At 47.3% G+C, this 23,111-nt stretch overlaps 2 protein-coding genes and 1 long non-coding RNA gene across 5 annotated transcripts in view; 2 read left to right on the forward strand and 1 right to left on the reverse strand.

Moving 5' to 3' along the window:
- Window positions 1-23,111, reverse strand: part of LOC119463475 (uncharacterized) — a 562,544-nt gene that overhangs the window by 85,344 nt on the left and 454,089 nt on the right. The window lies entirely within an intron of this gene.
- The window catches only part of LOC125940444 (uncharacterized), a 405,801-nt gene that overhangs the window by 67,886 nt on the left and 314,804 nt on the right, over window positions 1-23,111 (forward strand). The gene's annotated exons all lie outside the window — the stretch shown is intronic.
- LOC119463481 (uncharacterized) overlaps window positions 19,354-23,111 on the forward strand; it is a 31,560-nt gene continuing 27,802 nt past the window's right edge. The window contains exons 1-2 of the mRNA XM_037724326.2: window positions 19,354-19,567; window positions 21,579-21,839. Coding sequence (XP_037580254.1) covers window positions 21,630-21,839 — 210 coding nt within the window. The 5' untranslated portion in view covers window positions 19,354-19,567; window positions 21,579-21,629. The remainder of the gene's footprint in view (window positions 19,568-21,578; window positions 21,840-23,111) is intronic.

The following is a 23,111-nucleotide window of genomic DNA, read 5'->3' on the forward strand; positions in this document are numbered from 1 at the left end:
TAATGTCACTGAATGAGAAAAGTCGCCCTATCCATCCGTTCCATCTCCTCCTCGGCCAGAGCCCCCCCCCCCCCCCCCCTAGTAGGGCGCGGTTAGTGAGGCCTCGCGCAACACGATGGGCAGACACGTAAAGGTTTGGGTTGGCTGTGGATTCACAGTCTGTATGGGCTGGGAACCAGATGATTTTCTTGTCGTAACTTTCCTCAGATGATATAAGTTTGGTTTCACCGTTTAGAATTTTGCAGCTTCAACTGATATTCATCCTCTGCCATAATTTCGTATAGCCGATTGAGAGTCGCTAATAATGTATCTATATTTGGGAGAAGCGATAGCCAGAGCGATGGCAACTTCCTCCGCAACCACAGAGACACTGGTTTTGATTGAACACGTGCGTACGCTTTCTTGCTTTGTATTAATTGCTACTGCTGTAAATGCTTGCTGATTTGAATATTCCGCGGCGTCCACGAACAGCACTTCCTCATCATTGCCATAGGCTTTGAGTAGAGTTTTAGCTCTGCTCGTTCTCCTGCCGTGATTGAATTCCGGGTGCATATTTTTGGGTAAATTGAAGATTTTAATCCTGTTCCCGATCTCTCTGGTCAACGTAACCTTGGGTCCTTGCTTGTTATCGTAATTTTTTCGTAATTTATCCAGTATCCTTCTGCCAGTCCGCCTGCTGGCGAGTCTTTCCAGCTGAGCTATCTGCTGAGCTTCAGTCAATTCTTCTAAGGTGTTATGCATGCCCAGCTGCAATAATCTCTCTGTAGTGGTGCGGTCGGGCAAGTCTAGGGCCTGCTTAAAAGCTTTCCTTATGAGCGTATTGATTTTGTCCTTTTCTGCCTTGTGCCAGTTAAGGTACGCAGCTACGTAAATGATGTGGCTTATAGAAAAAAATTGAATGAGCCTAACAATGCTAGCCTCCTTCATTCCTGATACTTATTCGTGATTCTCGTAAGCAGACTAATAACGTTAGTGACCTTGGTCACGAGCTTTCTAAGGGTTTCGCCGTTAGTTTCTTTCGACTCAATATTGAGTCCCAGGACCCTAATTTGTTCAACGATGGGGATGGCCCCGCCATTCTTCGTACGAATCTGTATCTCTTCGTACTCTCTCTCTTTGATGTACCCCTTGAGCGGCCTGCCCTTGACGGTGGGTTTGTAAAGGAGAAGCTCTGATTTCTCTTGGGGGCATTCAAGCCCCGTGCCTGTAAGGTACTCCTCCACTTTACATACCGCTTCCTGTAATTTCTGTTCTATCTCTCCATCACTGCCTTGCGAGATCCATATGGTAATGTCATCCGCGTACAAGGAGTGATTGATTCCTTCGAAGTCTTCGAGCTTTTCCGGCAATCCTATCATAAGGAGGTTAAAGAGCATGGGCGATATCACGGAGTCCTGAGGCGTACCGAACTGCCCATGTCCCTCACCTCTGACTTGAGTTCCCCCATCGTGAGGGTAGCCTTCCTATGCGTTAGGAAGTCTCGGCTGTAATTGTACGCCTTTTCTCCTAGGTTTTTCTTATCTAATTGGCTGACAAGAGGCGAGGAGCACGCTCTAGTGGACAGGGTTTCGATGGGGCCGAGCCAGCACAGTGAAAATAGATAACCGCATGAAGAGGGTGGTCCCGGCTTCTCCGATTGGTCCCCTTCGCCTTACTTAGCTTGCGGTGGCTGGTCGAAAATCGCGGCGGCGTGCAACGGAAGGATAAGAATGCCGCTAAAACGGATCCTCAGCAAGTAATAGTTGGTAGAGCGATGTCGTATGCCTGCCGAAAGGGCTCGATAACGTTTTATTGCCACGCAAAAAGGTTTTTCATGCGCAAATTAATACATGCTCACCGGCAGGTGCGAGTAGCGAGGGCCTGAGCGATCGGCGGGCAGCCATCTTCTATTCCTTTCGGAACGGGACAGTCTGTGGCTATTCAGAAAAATTTTCAGTTTTATCGGCATATTAATGCATTTTTTTTCGCGTACGCATCACTTTGAGGCGGTGAGTGTTCGCAGTTTTGTGAGGTCGCGTGACAGACAGGCGAAGTGGGCGTAGAAAGAAAACATTGGACCAATAGCAGATGGATAATCGTGAAAAGGCGTCGAATCAGGAATGATTACTTTTATTTTGTGCGGTTTAATCATGCATAATCGGTGTGTACACGTTATATCCGAAGGGGGGCTATCACGGTTTTCGTGACGTCGCGTGACAGACAAGCGAAGTTGGGAGTGGCCCGAAAATGTTTTGACCAGTCGTGGAGGCTGATTGGAGAAATTAGAATCAAAACAGTTTGGAATCATTTTACGTTATAGCGCCCCAGATTAGGAACACGACAGATTAGGCGAACACATAGTTTTCAGTGGCAGTTTTAAATAAACACGTGTCAGATATATCGGCAACAGAGGTGGGCAGGTGGTTCCAATCGCTAGCCGTCTTTGGCACAAAAGAGTTAAAGTACGCATTAGTCCGCCAATATGAAATGCGTTCCTTATGGCGATGATCTGTGCCAGGTGATATGAAAGATGGCTCAAAAAGAAGATCCCCTTTTAGCTGATGATTGCTGTAATAAATATTGTGTAAGGTTAGCATTCGCGAAAGTTTTCTACGAAGGGAAAGACTAGGAAGGGTGCAAGGTACTTTTCATTTCAGTTACGCTAGCAATGTGGGAGAATTTGCACAATATAAAACGGGCGCTGCGATTCTGTACCGATTCTAAGTGATTAGTAAGGGTTTCGAGGCCCGGGTCCCACACAGAAAACGCGTACTGTAATTTCGATCGCACTAGCGTTTTGTACAGTAGTAGCTTTAATGAAGATGGAGCTATATAAAAATTACGCAGCAAGTAACCAAGGATGCAGTTGGCATTGCTGACAATGTAATGAATATGTGGCTGCCCTGAAAGAGTAGCAGTTATATCAAGCCCTAAATATTTTTGAGTTGTTACTTGTTCAAGTACAGAGCCTGAAATATGATACGCACTGAGTTTCGCAATGGCAGACCTGTGTGGAACACGCATAACATTACATTTGTTAGTATTCAATTTCATGAGCCAAGTGTTACGCCAACTAGATACCTTATCTAAATCACATTAAAGCATGTACAGGTGTGAAACAGAACTGATCACTCGGTAACTGACGCGGTCATCTGCGAAAAGCCTCATTGTGGAGTTAATAGGATTTGGCAGATCATTATTATATATAAGGAACAGTAACAGCCCCAGTACCCAACCTTGAGGCACGCCTCGAGTAACAGAACATGGTGAAGAAGCAGCGTTATTAGCCGTTAAGTTGTGCACGTAATACGGATGAAACCCTGCTGCACCCGCGAGTGAAGTGCACCATTCAAACCTTTCGCCGACCTACTCAGTGTTGTGATTATCCTTTGTTTTCTGTGACCACATTTGCCATTAGAGCTGACCTACTACTTTACGCACTTTACTGTAACCAGCCGATTAGGACGGTCGCTTTTGAGAGGAGAGAAATGACGCGAGATAGAATGGCACCTGCGGCCGCTGACCACTGGAACGATAGCTATGAAGTGCGTAGTGGAACGCGCTATCCGGGTGTCAACCATTATTAAAAGAACAGCCTTCTGCCAAGGAATCGCTTCTCAACTTCTTGACAATATCTCGTTATGCCGAGAATATGGAAGCAATATTCAGTAACAAATGATATAATAATGACGAGTGTAGGTAGCCGTAAACAGGGTGGGATGTGGGTCTCTGTGACCCTGACGCCGTCGCCTTCTGCCTTGCCGTCACGAAGTGCCATATAATTTAACAGCCGCGCTCTCCGTCAGATGGTGTGGAGTGCCAGAGTAGAGTAGGGAGCCTACATGCAAGCGCTTGCATGTAGGCTCCCTAGAGTAGAGTGTACTAGAATGGGGGAGTGGGTCCAGCAGACGCCGTAGCAAGCGCCGAGGGTGAAGCAAAAACGCGGAAAATTTGGAAGCGCTGCCGGCCTTATTCTGAATCTCCGGCCAATAAACGTTGGCTCCGGCTGTTTCGGCAGCGCTCATTGACTGAGGCGAGCTCGCGGGCTGAGTAACTGTCGTCTGCTCGACGCACCGTCGTTTTTGCGTCGTTTGCGTTTTTTCCGCCGCTATTTTTCCATTTTATTTACAATAGATCGGTGGGCAATAATCTCAGTATTACCGCCACCGAGTATCCACCTGTTAAAGCTCCATGCAGCTGCGGTAGGGTCTCCGACGCGACAAGCGTCCGGCCGGCGAGCGGGGCCACTCTTTCCGGAAAAAGCGACGGTGGCGCCACCTGGATTTTAATAAAAAATACCTCAGCGCAGAGCCCTAGTTGGACCCACTCCCCCAATCTAGTATACTCTAGCCAGAGTTTCATCTAACAAAATATCGAGAAAAAATGAAGGCATTTGTCACAACAGTCTGGGAATATAAGAAACTAGGTGACGTTATGCAGCAGGAGATAAGATAGGCACGGCAACAAAATTGTTGGATTGTATGTAAGTGGTGGAACAAAGAAATAAAGTAGGCTATAGAAGAGCGTAAGCAGGTGACCATGGATCATGAGAAGGGATCATCGAAAAGCCAAAAGGTTGGAATTACACGAGGAAGAGGGGCTCTTTAGATGGAATAAATACTTAGTGGTAGAGCGCCCGCCTCGGCTGCGGGAGGCTATGGGTTCGATTCCCACCGCCGCCGGGCACCCACTGGTTCAAATGGGTACAAGCGTGACCCGGCCTGGCGTTCGGCTTTCTTCAGGGGTAATGCGCTTGGGAAAGGAGCCTGCGCCCTGAATTCCCGTCGAAACCAACGTGAGCACGGAAAAAAAATGATGTCTGGGCCGCTCCCATGGCGGTCATTTCCCATGTGGCGCCCCAAGCACCTATTGAGGTGGGGGCACCTTCGGGTTAAGGTCAAACACCCCTTTCCAAGGGTTGAGGTCCCATAATGGCCGAGCACCATGCCGGGAGTGCGCTTGTACCTATTTTACCGGTAGGTACCCGGCGGCAGCACTTGCCTCCCACAGCCGCGGCGGATGCTCGTCTACAAGGCCGTCTGTGGTTGGACAAGAGGCGCCCAGAGACAAGAGCTGAAATCTCTATTGGGCCCTCTTTCGAGATGTGGACCCACACGACAGCCGAGCACCAGGCCAGGGGACATCTCTACCCATTAGAAAAACCGGTGGGTTCCCGGCGGCACCGAGATTTGAACTCGGTACTTCCCGCATACGAGGCGGATGCTCTACCACTAGGCCATCGCTGTGGTAATCTTCACTTACTAACTGAATTAACAAGCGTGGTGTCAGCGCCCTACAAGCAAACATAAATAGATACACAGGATGACCGCAGACAACCACTGTCAAAAAGCTGTGGTGAGCAAGCGCGGTAACCGGAGCGAGCGCAGGTTCGTGCGGTCTATCGCTTCAACGGAAATTGAGCGGCGAAAGCACAGCGTATTGGCACTTTTCGCGGAAGAGTTTGTTTTAGACAAACGAGATGGCGCTTACGGCGGCGCGCCATACGTCTCCTCAGCGACCGCGCACGAATACGAAACCCCTTCCATTTCTACCTTGCTTCTGTGCGATCAGCTGTCGGAAATGCAACTAAGTTTTCGCTGTCGCACTGTGCTCCAGTGCTGCTAGATTGAATCGTGTGATTGAAGACGTGTGCAGTAGTTGGCTGCAAAAATAGTGACTGGCATGTTAAGGAATGGAATCAATCTGTGTGGTCAAGTTTCGCGGACCGCTGCTGCAACTGTCCGAACGTGTTACCGGCACTTCGAGATGTACGGCTTTCCTCGAGGATACAGCATTGTATCGCTAACTTTCAAAGAAAGGGCTTCAGCCCCAGAACGTCGGCAAGAGTGAGTACCACACGTTAAACAATGACAAAAAGGAGTAGCGCTGCTTTCTGTCATAGTAAGTTTCGCGCACGTTATCTATACACATCTATCCCAAATGGCAGGAAAACTTACGCCCACTCTATCGCCGATGTATCAAGAATAAGTGAATGGGCGCACACTCGAATATATGCGCACCATATACGCACAATAAGTGACGGTACTACATCGATAGCGCACGAATGGCCGAAGCTGAATGTTTCGGGATGGTCCACAAGAGTAAGCGAGCTTACTCGCGATAATACGCATTTGCTACAAGGTGCTGAAATGTTCAGAACAGCTACGTTTCAAGCCTTGTACGCAGCAAAAACAAATATATCGGAACTGAGCACACCCGCGAGCGATTAGGCAGAAAATAATCAGATAATGGCCGCACCGAGGAACTTCACTGAGTCAGAAACCGACAAGCCGCTGCTTCAAAATATTTGCCAAAAGAAGTACAAAGAGCAAAAAGCTCTAATCCTGATTCAATTCATGAGCGGAATGTTTGGATAGCTTGGAATACATATTTAGCCCCGCTTTTAGAACAAGCACAATATACGCTGCTTGCGCCGTTTGCACATAGGTTAACCAGCTCCGAAAGCGCTTTTGCATGTCCTCTGAAGCTGTGATCAAAGCTTCGTGTCGTTCACCCAGTCACCGTCTACGATATCTCCCAAAACAGAGGTTTTCTAAGCCGCGCCGGCGTCATACACTTCCATTGTAAACAAGGAGGCAGTTGAGGCAAGGAATGGACGCGTCACCACGTGATCAAACATGGCAGCGCCCATGGGATCGCCGCGAAAAGGGTCAATACACAGGTCAGAACCGTGTGGAGATTACTTTCAAGATACGGCGCCTCCCCCTCCCTCCCACGCTACCTTCCCGCTTTCCTCCTGTCCCGTGGGAGATTGAGTCGCCAGTTCCCCTTGCGCCCCGTTGCAAGATACGCATTTTGTGCCGCAGCACAGTGTCGCCTCCTCCCCCTCCCCCAACCCTCTCGTACCCCCGCGGCCTTTCGCGCGATGGATGAAGCCGCGTTGGCTCTTCGCCGTGCGTTCGCTCTCCGTGTACGCGCGCGTCCCCCGCTCGCTTTGACTCGAACATACGGCGCGCGGCGACGATTTTATCGCCCTTGGACTTCATACGGGACCTCATGGTGACGCTGACGGCAGAAATTCGATTGAAATTTATTTCTATATGTTTGCTCTCACAATAAAACGAGGTTGAATAACTATTTTAAACCCTCCCAAATAAGCCAGGAGCTTGAAATTTTTGGTACACACTGCAGTTAACGTGTCACACACTTCGACACTATAAATGTTTTGCTAATACAGAGCTCTTTTGTGGCATGTGGAAACGTAGCTCAAAAGGATAGTGCCATGCTTTCGCGAACTTGCTAAAGAAATTCTTCACGCAGGTAGTAATTGATACACATGCCTTTAACTTGGCAGACAAACTTGATATATTGTTCCCTCCAAGACAAAGTCCACAGAACTTTGTCTTGTTGGCGTTTGTAGTTGCACCAAGGAGATTGGAAATATTTTGTGCTGGTCGTAAAACGTACTGCCCAAGCTCAGGAGCACTTGCATACGTAATTTATTGCATAAGTCGTAAACAGGTCACACATTTTACATTTTCCGTACGCATTACCCAAAAGAAGCCCTTAAGCATGTCAAAAATAAGCAAGTTAGTTGGTATAGTTTATCGAGGACGCGGTATAAACGAAGTACATTCCTCGTTTAACGCAAAAAAGCCGTAAATGCGAGGGTTGAATAATTACGCGCAATACTGCTGTTCAAGCTAGAAACATTAAATTTTTGCCACTCAGCAATCTTAATAATTCCAATATTTGCAATGAATTTGAACTTGCCTTATGCGGTTGTTTTATGACCCTAGAAAACATCGCGGAAAACGGCATCATGACACTCGAGAACTTCTGAATAAGTAGCTTTCTAGAAATTCTAAATAACTTTCACAAACTTTTTTTTTGGCGATCACTACACACTTCCTACTTCAACAAAATATAAGCACCATTCATCGCAATAGTTAACACAAGAGACTGCGCAAAAGACACTGCCTACATTGTACAATGCATTATTCAGTAATAATGCAGTAATTATTCTCGAAGCTCATAGTTTACATACACACTTTCAAATTTTCCATGCACGTCATGCAAGAGTGCTCCTTATTTCCGGGAGATATTGCTACGGGCAGAAAAGACGCTTGAGAATATATTTGCACAATATATACAATGGGCAGAAGACACGCATACAAGATGAAACCCGTGAGCGCGACTATCGGCGATCGTCGTCTTCGTCAGTCTTGTCATGATCGTTCGCTACTGCAGCGCCTCGTAGCATGACCCCCGGCGGCGAAGGCGCTGTCCCGGTGCTTAGTAGGTCCGAGTGATATTGCTTCAGTCGAGCGACGTGAACGATATCAAAGGAGGACCGCGGTGTGGAGGTATCGAGGAGTTGTATCTCGTAGGCCACGTTTGTCACCCCGAACGTCTTTATGGGATAATGGGACGTCCAAGGGATGGTCAAATGTGGATATTTCTTGTTGCATCATCCCCGGTACGTTCTAAGGACATTTTTGTCAGGACGTAAGACATCTTGTGTTAGAAGTCGTCCAAAGGACGTTTATGGGACATTTGTTTCTGGATTTAGGACATCCACAGGACGTCCATGTTGACCCTAAATTAGCATTATAGGGAAGGTCAGTGATGGGGAATGTTGGGCGAGTTGTGTGACTAATCGACATACCGTATTGCTGAAGCAGTGCACTGACAAGGACAAAGTGAAAAGGGACAAGGACAAAAAGCGCAGCGAGTGTCGTGTATTCTTGTGTCTCTTTTTTTGTCCTTGTCAGTGCGCTGCTTCACCAATATGGTATGATGATTAACATTACAGGGACATTCCTTAGAATGTGCCCTAGCCGTGCTGTAGGCCTGCTGCATTTACCCACATCCCAATAACAAACTAAGCTATGTATAGACTGCATGTCGTGACTGATTGTTTATACTATACGTTCTGATTGAGTGGCTTTTTATCAAGCTCTCTGGAATTTATTATGTTACCGTAGCATGGAATTATATGCATAGTGCGTAGCTGTACTCTGCAGGTGATTTCCTGCTACGTTAAACTAATACATAACAGAGAACTTGATAAAAATGCAACAAATCAAAACATATAGTACAAACTATATTCAGTCAGGACATGCAAGTAAGACTTTTCTTTGCGAACAGGAACAAAGCTACAGAACTAAGCTCTGCAGTCTGCTGAATCATTTGACAATATCGCTCAAAATACAACATTTATTTCTATAAAACAGCTACAGGAGGATCACAAGTTCAACATTTAAGTGCACTCAGCAGTTTTCAGTAAAACACATCAATGCAAACAAATAGGACTCAATTATTTATTCATTCAAGCTCAGCCAATAGAGGTTATAACAGAGCATGGCCAGTAAAAGAGTGCAGCAATTAAAAAGTTTACAAATGCACCGTAGCTAGCAAGAAAACTTAACTCGTGGTGAGGTCACTACGGAAGTTATGAGGCTTGGGTTCGTACTTGGGTACTAAGTGAAGAAAACACAAAAGGATGGTGGTAGAAGTCATAGTCTTGACCGTGACTCAGCAAAAATGACTGACTCAGCAAAAAAGATTAACTCTCAAAAACAACTGAAATAGGTTCGGACGAGGGCATTAAGTGAAGGAAAGACTAAACGATGATGGTAGAAGTCAGTCATGAGCATGACTCAGCAAAAATGACAATGACTCAGCGAAAATGTTTACCACTGAAAAACTGAAATGGGTTTGGACGTGCGTACTTAGGGAAGGAAACACTAAAGGATGATGGTAGAAGTCGTACTCATGACCATGACTCAGCAAAAAAGATTAACACTAAAAACAATGGAATGGCTTCGGATATGGCACTAAGTGAAGTAAAAGGTTGGTGGCCGAAACCATAGCCATGAACATGACTAAGGCTTTTGCCTTAAGGTCTCTATAGCGTAGAGAAAGTGACTACTGAGGACTCATGACATGAATGTCATGACATGCGTGCCATGTAGGTCATGAAACAGCCGCCTACTTCTTGGTGCTCTCATGGCCATTTCGTGAACTAGGTATACTCCCCGCAAACTGCATCGCATAACATCGATTCCCACAGGGCGTGGGATGTGCCGGCTTTTTCTTTAGTAGTTACACACACTAACACGAATAATGCGAAAGATGTCACATCCTCATTAGGCGTAAACGAAGTTACTTGAGACTAGTTCAGCGGTCACGGACACAAACAGCTGCTATATGATTACCCATTTATAGAGAAAATGCGCTCTGCCTTCATGACAAATTCCTGTAAAGGTCACCAGAGCAAACGTTGACACTTTCGAGTAGTGATGAGACAGTTCCAGTTGAGCAAATATTTTGCAGATGCACCTCGGCCAGTTAAATAACTTTAAAGGCCCTCTGTAAAGGTGGGGCCAAAAAAGGAAGTTTTTAGGAGGCCATTGCAGGCTGGCTCACTTCAGCGTTCGCACGAACATAAATGGAAAATTTGCTCAAAATTTCGCAGGTGTCTTAGCCATCAAGGAAGTGGTTCCGGGCTTTCTGCAGGCTTGCTTCAGTGGTCGCACACAGTATAAATTACAAAAAAGTTGAGATACATTGGGCTTTAATAACATTACGATTATTTCAGCGGTTACAGACAGAAACACTACACAGGTACAAAAGCAAGAGCAGTTACTAGACGCTTGCTTAAGCACAAACTCAAACTTAGTTCGCAGACACCAGAAGTTACAAGATACTTGCCGTGCTTGAGTGGTCACCGACAAAAATTCACCTTAGGAGTTCACAGGCTCAAAGGCCTCTAAGCACGTTAACAGAAGCTGAATACACTTCCGTGGTCGCAGCCAAATACTGCTGAAGTGGAAACAGGTACGTTGGCGACTACAAAATTTACGAAGGCTTGCTGCAGGCCGGCTTCAGCGGTCACAGACAGAAAATGCACTGCAGTTTACAGGTAGTACCAAATTTAGTACGGCACTTTTGCAGACTTGCATCAACAGTCACAGACAGATAAATTAAGCCAGAGTTCACAAGTACATAGGCTCACAAGTAATTCACCACTGGCTGGGCGCAGCCTTTCCTCCCTGGTTGCAGATGCAGAACAGAAGACATTGCGAGTACCTTGGCGGCTACACAATTTACAAGTCATGTTTCAGGCTCATTTTAGTGGTCGCAGACACGAAAATACACTGTTCAGATCACAGGTACTAAGAAAGTGAGCAGGGGTTTTCTGTGGGGTCGCTTTAGTGGACCAGGCTGATAGAAGGCATACACAGCGGGGCTGTAAAGTATGCAAGGAACACGTGTTAGAAATATGTGCAAAAATTACTATCCAACATGTGAATTGTTAACAAACTGCACTCGAACAGCAATCTGCTGGCCCTGATAGGAACTTTGCTTCCTGGGCAAACAGTCAACTAACTTCAGCTCTGCGCAAGGATAAAAGGAATTCGCCGAATGTCTGCATGGCTTTGTCAAAACAGCGGACAAGAGTAAAAATGTCGCAGTTTCGCCCGAAACGCGCAGCAGCGATAGCGATAGCAAATTACCCGAAAGCTATAATAAGTAAATTAATGCAGCTTACGTGTTATAGTCAATGTAAATGAATCATTCTCTTACTTTTTCAATAACAACCTTGGTGCCGTGCGCAAAAGGATACATGAGCACATCTCACTCGGTGGCAGAGGAAGTCGCTGTCGGAATGCTGGCATGATGAAGCGAAGCAGCAGCGACAAGCGACCACTTTTGGCTGCTATAAATACACCGCGTTTCTACTCGCATGCACGGTTAAGTTAACACTACCTGCGACAGTAAAGCTGCGCGGGACCATCGCTCACGAAGTGACAACCCACTGTGGCGCACTTCCTGTGCGTACGCAACAACAGCGGAATTTCGCCTGGAGTGTCCCTATAATCGCTTTCGGAATAATAATAATAATAAATCGGGCGAACGTCGACTATAGCTTCACTAAGAATATAGTGACCATACGGGGATGCAACAGTGTCGTAGTTCGAAAGCGACAGCGTGGTATGAATTTTATACTGTACAGCATGTCGAGCACACACGTCTGATGGCCCCAATAATAGCAAATGCGAGAGGATAGAAAACTGAAACAGCGCCGTTTGCCAACCGCCATGTGTGAGAGGTGTTGCCACTGAGATACAAATGGCTACAAAAGTGGCGTTATTCCAGCCTAATGCGGTTTTACGATTGCTCTTGCAATCGTGGTTATGCAAAGAAAATGCATATGGCAGACGAAGCTTAAGCAACACGGTTAGTCATCGAGGGCGCGTGACGGCAATTTAACAGTATCGTACTTAGTATCGTAAACGTTTCGACCGTTACAGAGAGCTGAGACGTAAGCTTGACCTCACCATCAGGCAGCATGCACCCGACGTGTAAATTAGCAGCAGTTTCACAATAAATTGCCCAAAAGTTTTGTTATTCCCAGAAACGCACGTGTACGGCATTCTTTGCCACGAGCAAGATAGCGGTCTAAAAGAAACACGTGGGAGTTCGGTAGCGCGGCCGACCAACCATTACGTTCAGCAAGTGCTCCGGTCGTGATAGGAGTGCCAACAAAAGTTTACTTATTCCACTTTAGGTTGCTGCCTAGGCGACGGCCACGAGCCCTTGAGCTCTGGCGGCTTGTTCAGCCCGTGGGCGCCCAGAGTTGGTCTTTGAGGGCGGAGGTGAGCAGCGTAGTCTCCCAGCGCGCTCGGTTCGAGGCTGCGTCCCCGTCTGGAACCCCCCCCCCCCCCCCCCCTTGTTCGCACTCCCATAACACCTGTTCCAGGGTTGCCCCGGTCTTACAAAACTTACATTCATTTGACGAATAAAGCTCTGGGAAACAGGGGTTCAAGATCACCGGTTTTACAAACGTTCTTGTCTGCAGCTGTCGCCTTGCGACCGCTTGTCTCTTGTTCAGTTTCTTGTATGGTGGAGTAAATTTGCACCTCGCCAGTCTGTAGTGTTGTGTGATTTCTCTATAGCTCGTCAGGCGATCCTCCCACTCTCACCCCTCAATAGACGTTGCAGCCGAGGCGGCGGTAGTGTCCTTGGCGGCTCGGTCCGTAAGCCCTCGAGCCGCCCCGTGCGCCGCCTCAGTTGCCGGCGAGCGAGGTGGTGTAGGCGGGCTCCCATCGGATGTCAACTTCCTTATTCTCGATTTTGCCCGTGGGTAGTATTCATAACGCCTCGGGGGAGAAGCGGCCGTTGGCGTAGCAGCGAATTACCGTCTGGGAGTCGCTGATCACTTCCCCCGCGGTGGTGGTTATCGCTAGCGCGATGGCCACCTCCTCCGCCATCTCCACGTACACCATGCATACCGTGATGCTAGTCTTGCAAGCGTTCTCGTGATCTACCACAGCGGCCGTGAAGCCGCGCCTGCGCGCGTACCTGGCCACGTCCACGAACACCGCGTCTTCACAGTTGCCGTACTTCCTCTGTACGTCCTTCGCTTTCTTTTCCCTTCTACCCCTTGTTACCATTCCCTTAGAGCAGCGATGCCCGGACCACGTGTAGTCAATTCCGATTCACTTTGAGAGAGACAGATAAAACTTTATTGTGTACATGGTGGGGTCTGGGAGCGGCGGAGGTCGGGAGACTAACCTGCAGGCCTCCCCTCCCTCAGACGGCGGCGAGCCTTTGCTTTCTGGTGGCGTCTTCGGCCATCCGAAAGGCCCAGAGCTGCTATTCTGGGTCCAAGCTGAGCAGCAAAGTCTCCCACTGCTGGGCCGTAGTTATGATGCATGTAGTGTTAGTGCGGTGGGTGTTGGTGGGTGCAGCTTTCGGGCATGCCCGAATTCACTTCGAGCGGCCATGCTCGGACCACGTGCCAAGGCATGGGAATCGGCGTGCTTAACGATCTCGCTCGTCAACAATACTAGACGTGTTAGACGCAAGGGTCAGAGACGAAAACTGTCGAGCCGCCCTGCATCCCTTCCTCCCTCGCTGAGGACGTTCATCCCATTACGATCAACTACCATCTCTACTTCTTCTGGTCTGCCCCATGTCCTGCAGTGGAAGAGACGAGAGGGGGAGGTTGCCTGGATGGTGGAGGGTATAAGAAAGCCAGCCAGCAGCCACGTGGAACACTCTTTTGCTTTGCCCTAGCGTGCAGGTGCATACACGCTGAACTTTTCTTGTATTTCTTAGGAGCCCACCGCTCACCCGTAACCATCCATTAAACATCTGTTACTTGTCTTTACCTCGCCTCGTCTTCCCTGCCGGACCCTCTCCGATTGTCAACCTGGTTCGAGCTCCAAGCAGACGCATTAGAAGGTTCCCCAAACCCCGGCCTGTAACACCCTGTGGTATTCCGGATGCATGTTCTTCGGTAGCGGAGGGACGACCAACCTGTCCCTGAGGCTGCTTGGTACGTCGACTTTGACACCGTGTTGAGAGTGATACCCGATGCTTAACTTCTCTAGGGCTGCCGATCAACAGGAGCACGACCATGTTGTTCGCTCTGGGTCTACACAACATGCTGGGAGATTTGATAGAGGCACAAAACATAGCGCAGTATGAACGCCTTTCCAAAAGCAGCATGGGCAGATACATATTCGAGAAGCATGTATCTGTAGCTGTGCGACCGCAGCTGTGCGACCGAGGTTCAGACAAGAACGTTTGTAAAACCAGTGATCTTGAATGTCTGTTTTCCAGAGCTTTATTCGTCAAATCAATGTCAGTTTTGTGAGGCCAGCGCAACCCTGGAAGACTTGTTTAGGAGTGCGAACAAGAGGGAGGTTCCAGACGGGGACGAAGCCTCGAACCGAGTGCGCTGGAAGACTACGCTGCTCAGCTCCGCCTTCGAAAACCAAATCTGGGCGTCCACGGGCTGAGGAAGCCACCAGAGCTCAAGGGCTCGTGCCCGACGCCTAGGCAGCGATCCTTACTTTGTATAGCTTTCTACTAATTTGCTATCGCAATCTATGCTTCCACTTTCAGGCAAAACCGCGGCTTTTTTTGCATTCATTCCCATATTAAATGCGAAGCATTTCTTGGCGAACATTTGCTGATTTGACAGTATCTATCTAGCCGCCTACGTCTTTGTGCTCTTATGGTCGTTTCGTTAATTTGGTATGTATCAAAATCGGCATACTATGACAAGAGTATATGACGAACATAAAGGATACGTCATGACAGGAATGTCATGAAATGCGTGTCATGTAGGTCATGAAACAGCCGCCTACGTCTTGGTGCTCTCATGGTCGTTTCGTTAACTTGGTAGATACCAAAATTGGCACACTATGACAGGAGTGTAGGACGAACATGAGTGATTGGTCATGACAGGCGTGTCATGTAGGTCATGACAATGACCCAGCGAAAAAGATTAACAATGAGAAACCACTGAAATGGGTTCGGACGTGGGTACTAAGTGAAGGAAAGGCTAAAGGGTGATGGTAGAAGTCATAGTCATGACCATTACTGAGCAAAAATAACAAGGATACAGTGAAAAAAATTAACCCTCAAAAACCACTAAAATCGGTTCGGACGTGGTCACTAAGTAAAGGAAACACTAAAGGATGATGGTAGAAATCATAGTCATCAGCATGACTGGCAAAAATGACAGGGACTCATCGAAAAAAGATAAACACTCAAAATCCAATGAAATGTGTTCTGTCGTGAATACTAAATGCAGGAAACACTAAAGGATGATGGTAGAAATTATAGTCATGAGATGACCGGCGACCTGTTTCCTCTAACGGAGCATGCCATTGCCGACTGGAGGAACTACGCCCTTGAGGTCGTGAGGGACGAGCTGCTGGCGCAACCTCACCTCGGTGGCCGCGGGGAGATGCATGACTGGCAAAAGTGACAGCGACTCGGCGAAAAAAGATTAACACTCAAAAGCCAATAGAATTGGTTCTGGCGTGGGCACTAAGGGAAGGAAACACTAAATGATGATCGTAGAAATCAGTCATGCGCATGACTCAGCAAAAAAGACAATTACTCAGCGAAAAAGATTAACACGCAAAAGCCAATGAAATGGGTTCTGACGTGGATACTAAGTGAAGGAAAAGACTAAAAGTTGATGGTCGAAGTCATAGTCATTAGTATGACTAAGGTTTTCGCCAGAAGGTCTCAGGTGTGGCTAAACGGACTCCTAGGGACTCATGACATGAATGTTGTGATATGCGTCTCAACTTGGTCGGCTCCCCGCCTACTGCTTCGCATAACATCAATTCCCCCAGGGTGTGGGATCTGCCGGCTTTTCTTAGTCAACAGGACATTGGTTTGTCGTGATTTTGTTATTGATGGGGACGTGCTCAGCTGTGGCTTCATTTGATTAACTTCATTCGAGATTTAGGCTTCCTACAAGCATTGCCAATAGTCTCTTAATTTTTTTTTGTTTCTTTATTCATACTGTCACAATTCATCAGAATTGGGAGATCACAAGAAAGGTGGATACAAGGAGTGATGGGCACGTTAGGATTTCTTGGCAAACATATGCTACTTTGACAGTGTCTGTCTGTCTGTCTGTCTGTCTGTCTGTCTGTCTGTCTGTCTGTCTGTCTGTCTGTCTGTCTGTCTGTCTGTCTATCTATCTATCTATCTATCTATCTATCTATCTATCTATCTATCTATCTATCTATCTATCCATCTATCTATCTATCTATCCATCTATCTATCTAGCTGCCTACGTCTTTGTGCTCTCGTGGTCGTTTCGTTGACTTGGTGTGTACCGAAATTTGCATACTATGACCAGAGTATATGACGAACATAAATGATATGTCAAGACATGATTTTCATGATATGCAGGCTATGTAGCTCATGAAACAGCCACCCACTTCTTCGTGCTCTCATGGTCATTTCGTTAACTTCGTCGGTACGAAAATCGACATAGTATGACAGGAGTGTATGACGAACGTAATGAATAGTGCATGACATAAATATCATGACATGCGTCTCATGCAGGTGATGACACTGACCCAGCGAAAAAGATTAACATTTAAAAACTACTGAAATGGGTTCGGACGTGGGTACTAAGCGAAGGAAACACTAAAGGATGCTGGTAGAAGTCACAGTCAGGTGTATGACTCAGTAAAAATGACAATGACTCAGCAAAAAAAAAGATTACCGCTCAAAAATCACTTGAATGGGTTCGGATGTGGGCACTAAGTGAAGGAAACACTAAATGATGATGGTAGAAATCGTACTTATCAGCATGAATCCGGAAAAATGACAATGTCTCAGCGAAAGTATATTAACACTCAAAAATCACTGAAATAGGTTCTGATTCGGGTACTAAGTGAAGGGAACACTAAAGGATGATGTTAGTCATAGTCATGAGCATGAATGAGCAAAAGTGACAATGACTCAGCGAAAAAAGATTAACACTCAGAAACCTAATGAGGGCAGCATTGCGGGCAAATTGGTAGTCCATTACTAAGGTGTTATTGCGCAACAAAAGGACAAGGACGGCAGAGAAAAATACACACACCAAGCGCAAACTTTCAACTAAATTTATTGTGCCACTGAATCAGTTTATATGTGTCAGGCAGTATAGAACTGCGCATGCACTTACATGAACTAAAAGGATTGCGTATTCGTGTAACATAGTTACGAGTATAGTGATGCCGCCACCAAGAAACTTAGTTCTTTTTCTGTGAGAGCCAGTGAAGGGAAACTGACACACTTATCACCCAGTTTTTCAATCATCTGCACTTCAGTTATTTCCCGAATAAGCTGCGTCCTACCACGGGACACAATCATGCGCTCGTCCTCGATAGGCTTGCAGCCATGATCGCGACAATGAATCGCCAAGAACCCACCGGTGCCATTTTTTACATTATTGCGGTGTTCGCGGAGCCGATCATTGAGACAACGCCCAGTTTGCCCGATGTATTGCTTTCCACATGAAAGCGGGAGGTTGTACACCACGCGGTGAGCACACTCTACGAACTTTTTCCGGTGGTGCTTCGTGCACTTATCGGGCGGGGGGGCGGCATTTGGATCCGTCAACTTGCAAAGCTTGCCGAGCTTGTTGGGAGCAGAAAAAACTACTCTTACATTTGCCCTTTGGGCCATCTTTTTCAAGTTATCGGATATCCCGTGCATGTAAGGTACAACACTTACTTTGGGCCGTTTGCCGGGAGAGACATCGGCAACAGGTTTCGGCGTGCTGGGTCGCGCTTCTCGTAAAATGCGTTCCGCGACAGACACCTGCATCTGCTTGGGATATCCAGCCAGGGACAAACGTCGAGTTCGCTTCTCAAAACTTGCGTTCACTACATGGCAGCAAGATTTGCTAAGGGCATTCTTGAAGCACAAACTGATAATGGCCCGCTTAACAAGCTTAGAATGTGCGGACGTATATGGCAGAAGTGGCTTGTTTGCTCGCGGCTCATACGACCAACACGTGTGGCTATCCTGAAAGCTCAGGCGGAGATCAAGAAAGCGAATAGACCTCTCCACGGGCAACTCATGAGTGGTTTGAAGGGGAACTAGGCACTTTTGAAACGTTTCTAACGCTTTCTTTGTTTCCAGGATGAAGGCATCAGAAGAGCAGTCAATAAAAATGAGAAAATCATCAACATATCTAAATATCTCAAAAACTGCAGTGCCTTGCACTTTTAACGAAATGTCACGGTCTAAATAGGATAAAAACAGGTCACTAAGGATGGGAGCAATGCAGGAGCCAATACAAACTCCGCTCTTCTGCAAAAAACATTGGTTATCCCAAGTGATGAAAGTGGAATTAAGATAAAGCTGTAAAAGTTCTAAAAATTGACTACAAGAAAAGCCGGCCTCGTTCTGGAAGGGCACAACACCATACTCATCAATACATTGTTGAACACAGGCCAGTACGCTACTATGCGGCAAAGAATAATAGAGGTCCTTAACATCAATAGAGAACGCCTGAAGGCCACGGCCAGAATGTAACTTCAAAAAATCAATCACAGTGTCTGAGCTCTTAACAAGGAACGGGTCGCTGACAGGCAGGAGGCCCAACTTATCTTGTAAAAAACACGGCCAAAGGCTTTTGCCAAGTATCGCTTTCTGATACAATCACCCGTAACGGGACATCGGGTTTATGCGTTTTGGCACTGAAGAAAACTTGTAGATGATTACGCTTGCTGTTTTCAATGGCCTTGGTCAATTTTTGTAGATTAAGTCCGTTGCACATGCGCTTTGCTTCCGCTTTTACCTTAGCTAGCGGCACCTCCCTATGACAGTTAAACGTGGCACTGATGGCTTCTAGGGCCTTGGCGTTGAAATCCTCAACAGGGAACACAGCAAAACCGCCTCTTTATCAGCTGGAAGGACACACAGCGACACTCGCTGTGTGTAACACTCAAAAACGAATGGAATGGGTTTGGATGTAGTACATTGGCAGCAGCGGCAAGCGCATTGCACGCAGCCTGCTGAATCCTTGTTTTTTTCTACAGTCGCAGGCCCTACCCCTGTCCCCAGATTGAAAGCTGTGAACCGCAGACTTCGTTGCCCTATGCTTTTCCTCGACCTGGTGTTCTGAATGTTTGAATCCGTGCCGCGTCACTGCCGACCACATCACCGCAATGATTCTGCGCAAGCGCTACTGTTGTTTCCTGCGAGCCACCGCCACAGCTGGGGCGGTTCCCTTCACTTTGGCAGCAGCGGCAGAGCGCATCGCACGCAGCCCGCTGAATCATCGTTTCTACTGTCATAGGTTGGTGACTATTCTTCGGTGTTATTCCCACGGTTTATATCCGCCTTTTGCTGTTTGCTGCCAGTGTGATGGGTTACTGACGATGTAAGCGCGACATGCACGGTTGAAAGTGTTCTAGGTTGAAGCAATATTCCTATCGTCCTTTTTTTTGTTATCATGGAGCATTGTAAGTTATGTCGATGTGTGCTGAGTGGGGATGGTCTTGGACTGACCTGTACAGAATGTGAATTTTTATTTCACGTAGGAACATGCTCTGACGTCACTGAGCAACAGTTTAAGGCAAAAAAGTTTTCAAGGAAGCACTGGAAGTGTGAGAAGTGTAGGGCAGGAAATGGCATAGGGCAGGAAATGACATAGGGCAGGAAACGGCAAAGCATAGTTACAAGAACATCCGATAGTGAAGTGAAGGCCTGTAGTTATGGACCGCGACTTAAACATGCTATTCGAATTGCTGACTAAGGTAAACGGCATAGAATAATCCATCCAGCTACTCTCAGATCGCTTTGATGATATCCAGCAGCACCAGGACCGCCAAGAAAGAAGAACTGAGAGATATAAAGAGCAAAGTGGAGAATATTGAGATATCCGGCGCCACAAAAGAGCTGGAACAGCTTCAGGCTGATATCGGGGCTCTTTACTGACTTAGTAGAAGCTAGAGCACTGCACAGGCTCGGGCTTACCCGAAAGCCCGGGCCCGGCCCGGTCCGGGCCAGGTAGGGCAGTTTTTTCAGGGGCTTGGGCTGGGCTCGGGCACGGCATGTGCTTTTTGATGTGGGCCCGGGTCGGGCTCGGAGTTTCCGGTGGTGTGCATGTAAAGAGCAGCGAGTTATTTTCGTGCGCCTCGGTTATAAACAACCTGTAGCGCCGGCGCAGCTGGAAGCTAGCAGTGCTACTACTGCGTACTTCCCTTTTCTTCTTTCGTCGTATTTTAATTGCGCTGTTTGAACAGAATGTAAAAGTCCAGAAAGATCGAAGCCGCCTCAAACCAAAGGATATCGTTTTATTCCTTACATAAATAATTGTAATTAATGCTTTCAGCGCGGTGTAAGTGCGTTCGTGACTTGGTGATTCTTCAAAGGCGAATTGGTAAAACGATGGCTGGTAAGGTAAGATAATTCGTCACGCGGCTGAAATATGGCACTGCGTCCATCAATGATTGCACGCATGTTCTCAACGGGGCGCTTAGCAGCAGCGCATTACGCTGCACCATGGAGAAACGACAAGCTTTCTTTCTCCATGTACTCCATCCATGCGCCGCGTGCACGACCAACCGTGGCTCCGCTTTGGCTATAGTGTACTAGAATACGGTTAAGTGGGACGAACGGTTGGGGTGACGCATGCTTTGCAGTGAGGCACCCGACGTGGAAAAATACTGGGGCGGCTCTGCGAAAGAAGTGGATTGGGCCGCATCAAGGTGGCGCCGTTGGAAACAGCTGGCGATGCTGCTCGGCAGGGTCATTCGTACTACTTCGCGCGCTGTTATTTGCGTTCAAACCGCTCAAATGGCGTTCATAATTGCATATGACATGTATTTATGCCTTAAGAATAAAGTCCTTTCATTCTCTTCTTTATTTTATTTTTTAATGCCGCTCGGTGATCTTTTTCGTTCTCGGGCCGGGTTCGGGCAGGGTTCGTGCAGAGTTCGGCCTGGTTTCAAGCCGGGCTCGGGCTGGGCTCGGGCTTAAGGTAATGGGGTGGCGGGCCGGGCCGGGCGGGTAACGTAGATTATTTCCGTGCCCGGGCCGGGCCCGGGTCTCGCCATAACATTTTTGATCGGGCTTGGGCGGGCAGCCCAATATAAAAACGGGCAATGGGAAAACGCTCGTGGGATTTGGGTGTACATTACAGAAACCTAGAGGATCAAAATAAGATTAGATCAATCGTTAGATCTAATGATCAAACCACGACGGCGTGCCCCATAGTGCCAGTATTGCAGTGGGATGCGAAATCACATGAATAACATCAGGCATTGCCTTATCTGGATTACCTTTTTTTGCCCTCTTGGACGCAGGAGTCAAAGGCTGGCTTAACGAAATTCACGTACGGAAATTTGGACCTCCCAATGGAGGACAAGACGCTGCCCCCGTATGTTGATTATGTGAATGATGCTTCGGTCACGTCGGTCCATGGAGAGCTAGCGCCTTTAAAGACACCACCGAAAAAAGCACGGAAGTCTCGTTCCACAGCGATGGGATTGTTGAAAGTTGCTGTTGCAGTTCTCCTGATCACAACAGTGGCTTCCCTGACGTTATTATTTCTCAAACAAGGACAGGTAAGCAAGTCTTATTTTTCCATTTTTCTGGACTCACCTTTATATTTTGCCACAGCTGGGAATTAGTATCTGAGACACTAATAGCTATGCGATTGAACGATGTCAGCGCAGAAAAAAAAAGTTGCCCAGGATTTCTTCTAAAAGCTGCAAGTGTTCCTATATAGACTCTAAATGCAGCCAACTGCTTATAGATGGCTCCATACAGTGAAAACTGCCAGAAACTTCAAATTACGATATAAGCTTTTTTAAATAAATCATCAAAATGTTCTCGAGCACATTTTTTGTATGTATGTTACGTTTTTCTTTTTCCTTTTTTGTTATATTTTAAAGTTAGTTCCTGTAACGTACCTGTAGACGCAGTTGGCTTTGGACGGGAATCTGTCCTTACGTCTATTATTCGGTGCAAATATTAGACACACATTTTTTATGTTCAGATAATAAAACTGATTGCTTGATGAAAAAGGATTTCAGGAATTGAAGGTCATGCCACGTTATCAATTGTGGAAATGTCTCACAGAGGGCCTTGCCATTCTGGTGGAACAGAGCACTCCTGTGCAAAGGATGTGCACACACAGCACGTAGATAACACAGTTTAGAAGCAGACGGCGGATCTCACTCATTGTGGGAATTCACTTAGTCGAATCCTTTATGAGATGCCATGGCAAAACGGCGGACCCCGATGATGAACCTACAGCTGCTTTCAGCCGACAATGGCGCCCGACAACTTGCTCGTAGCGGATGAGCCGTGTTGACCTTTAAAGGAGCAATTAAAGTCGTATTCTGGGGTGGTATTCTCAAGAGATCACTGACGGTGATATATAATCTTCGAGAGATCTTATGTGTCTCTCCCTCGAACTCGTTGCTTTAGAAGGACGAAAGTATTCATGGCACAGCGCCAGGAACGCTCTCAGAGGGAACCGCATGATGCGCTTGTGATCGAGCACGAAACGCGGCTGCAGTGGTGTAAGATATGGCGCCAAGCAACCTCGCCGCGACCACTTCGCGTGGAAGCGAGGCTGCGTTCCTGGTAAGGGTGAGGCTTCACGCATAAGGCTGGCCAGGCTCCACAGCTGGCCAGGTGGTGAAGTATGTTAATAGTTATCGAACCCCTAAGGGGAGGTTACGAATGAGTATAGGGGAAAGCAGTGAAGCGTCGTTCCCGGTGGGTGCCGCCGCCTGTGATGCGGAGGACAGCATCGTCTGGTGGTGTAGCAGAGAACCTCACATCTCGGGACGGAACTCTGTCATTAGAGGAAGGTTCCGTGTGCTATC

The sequence above is a fragment of the Dermacentor silvarum genome, chromosome 9, assembly GCF_013339745.2.
Source record: "Dermacentor silvarum isolate Dsil-2018 chromosome 9, BIME_Dsil_1.4, whole genome shotgun sequence".
Classification (NCBI taxonomy): Eukaryota; Metazoa; Arthropoda; class Arachnida; order Ixodida; family Ixodidae; genus Dermacentor; species Dermacentor silvarum.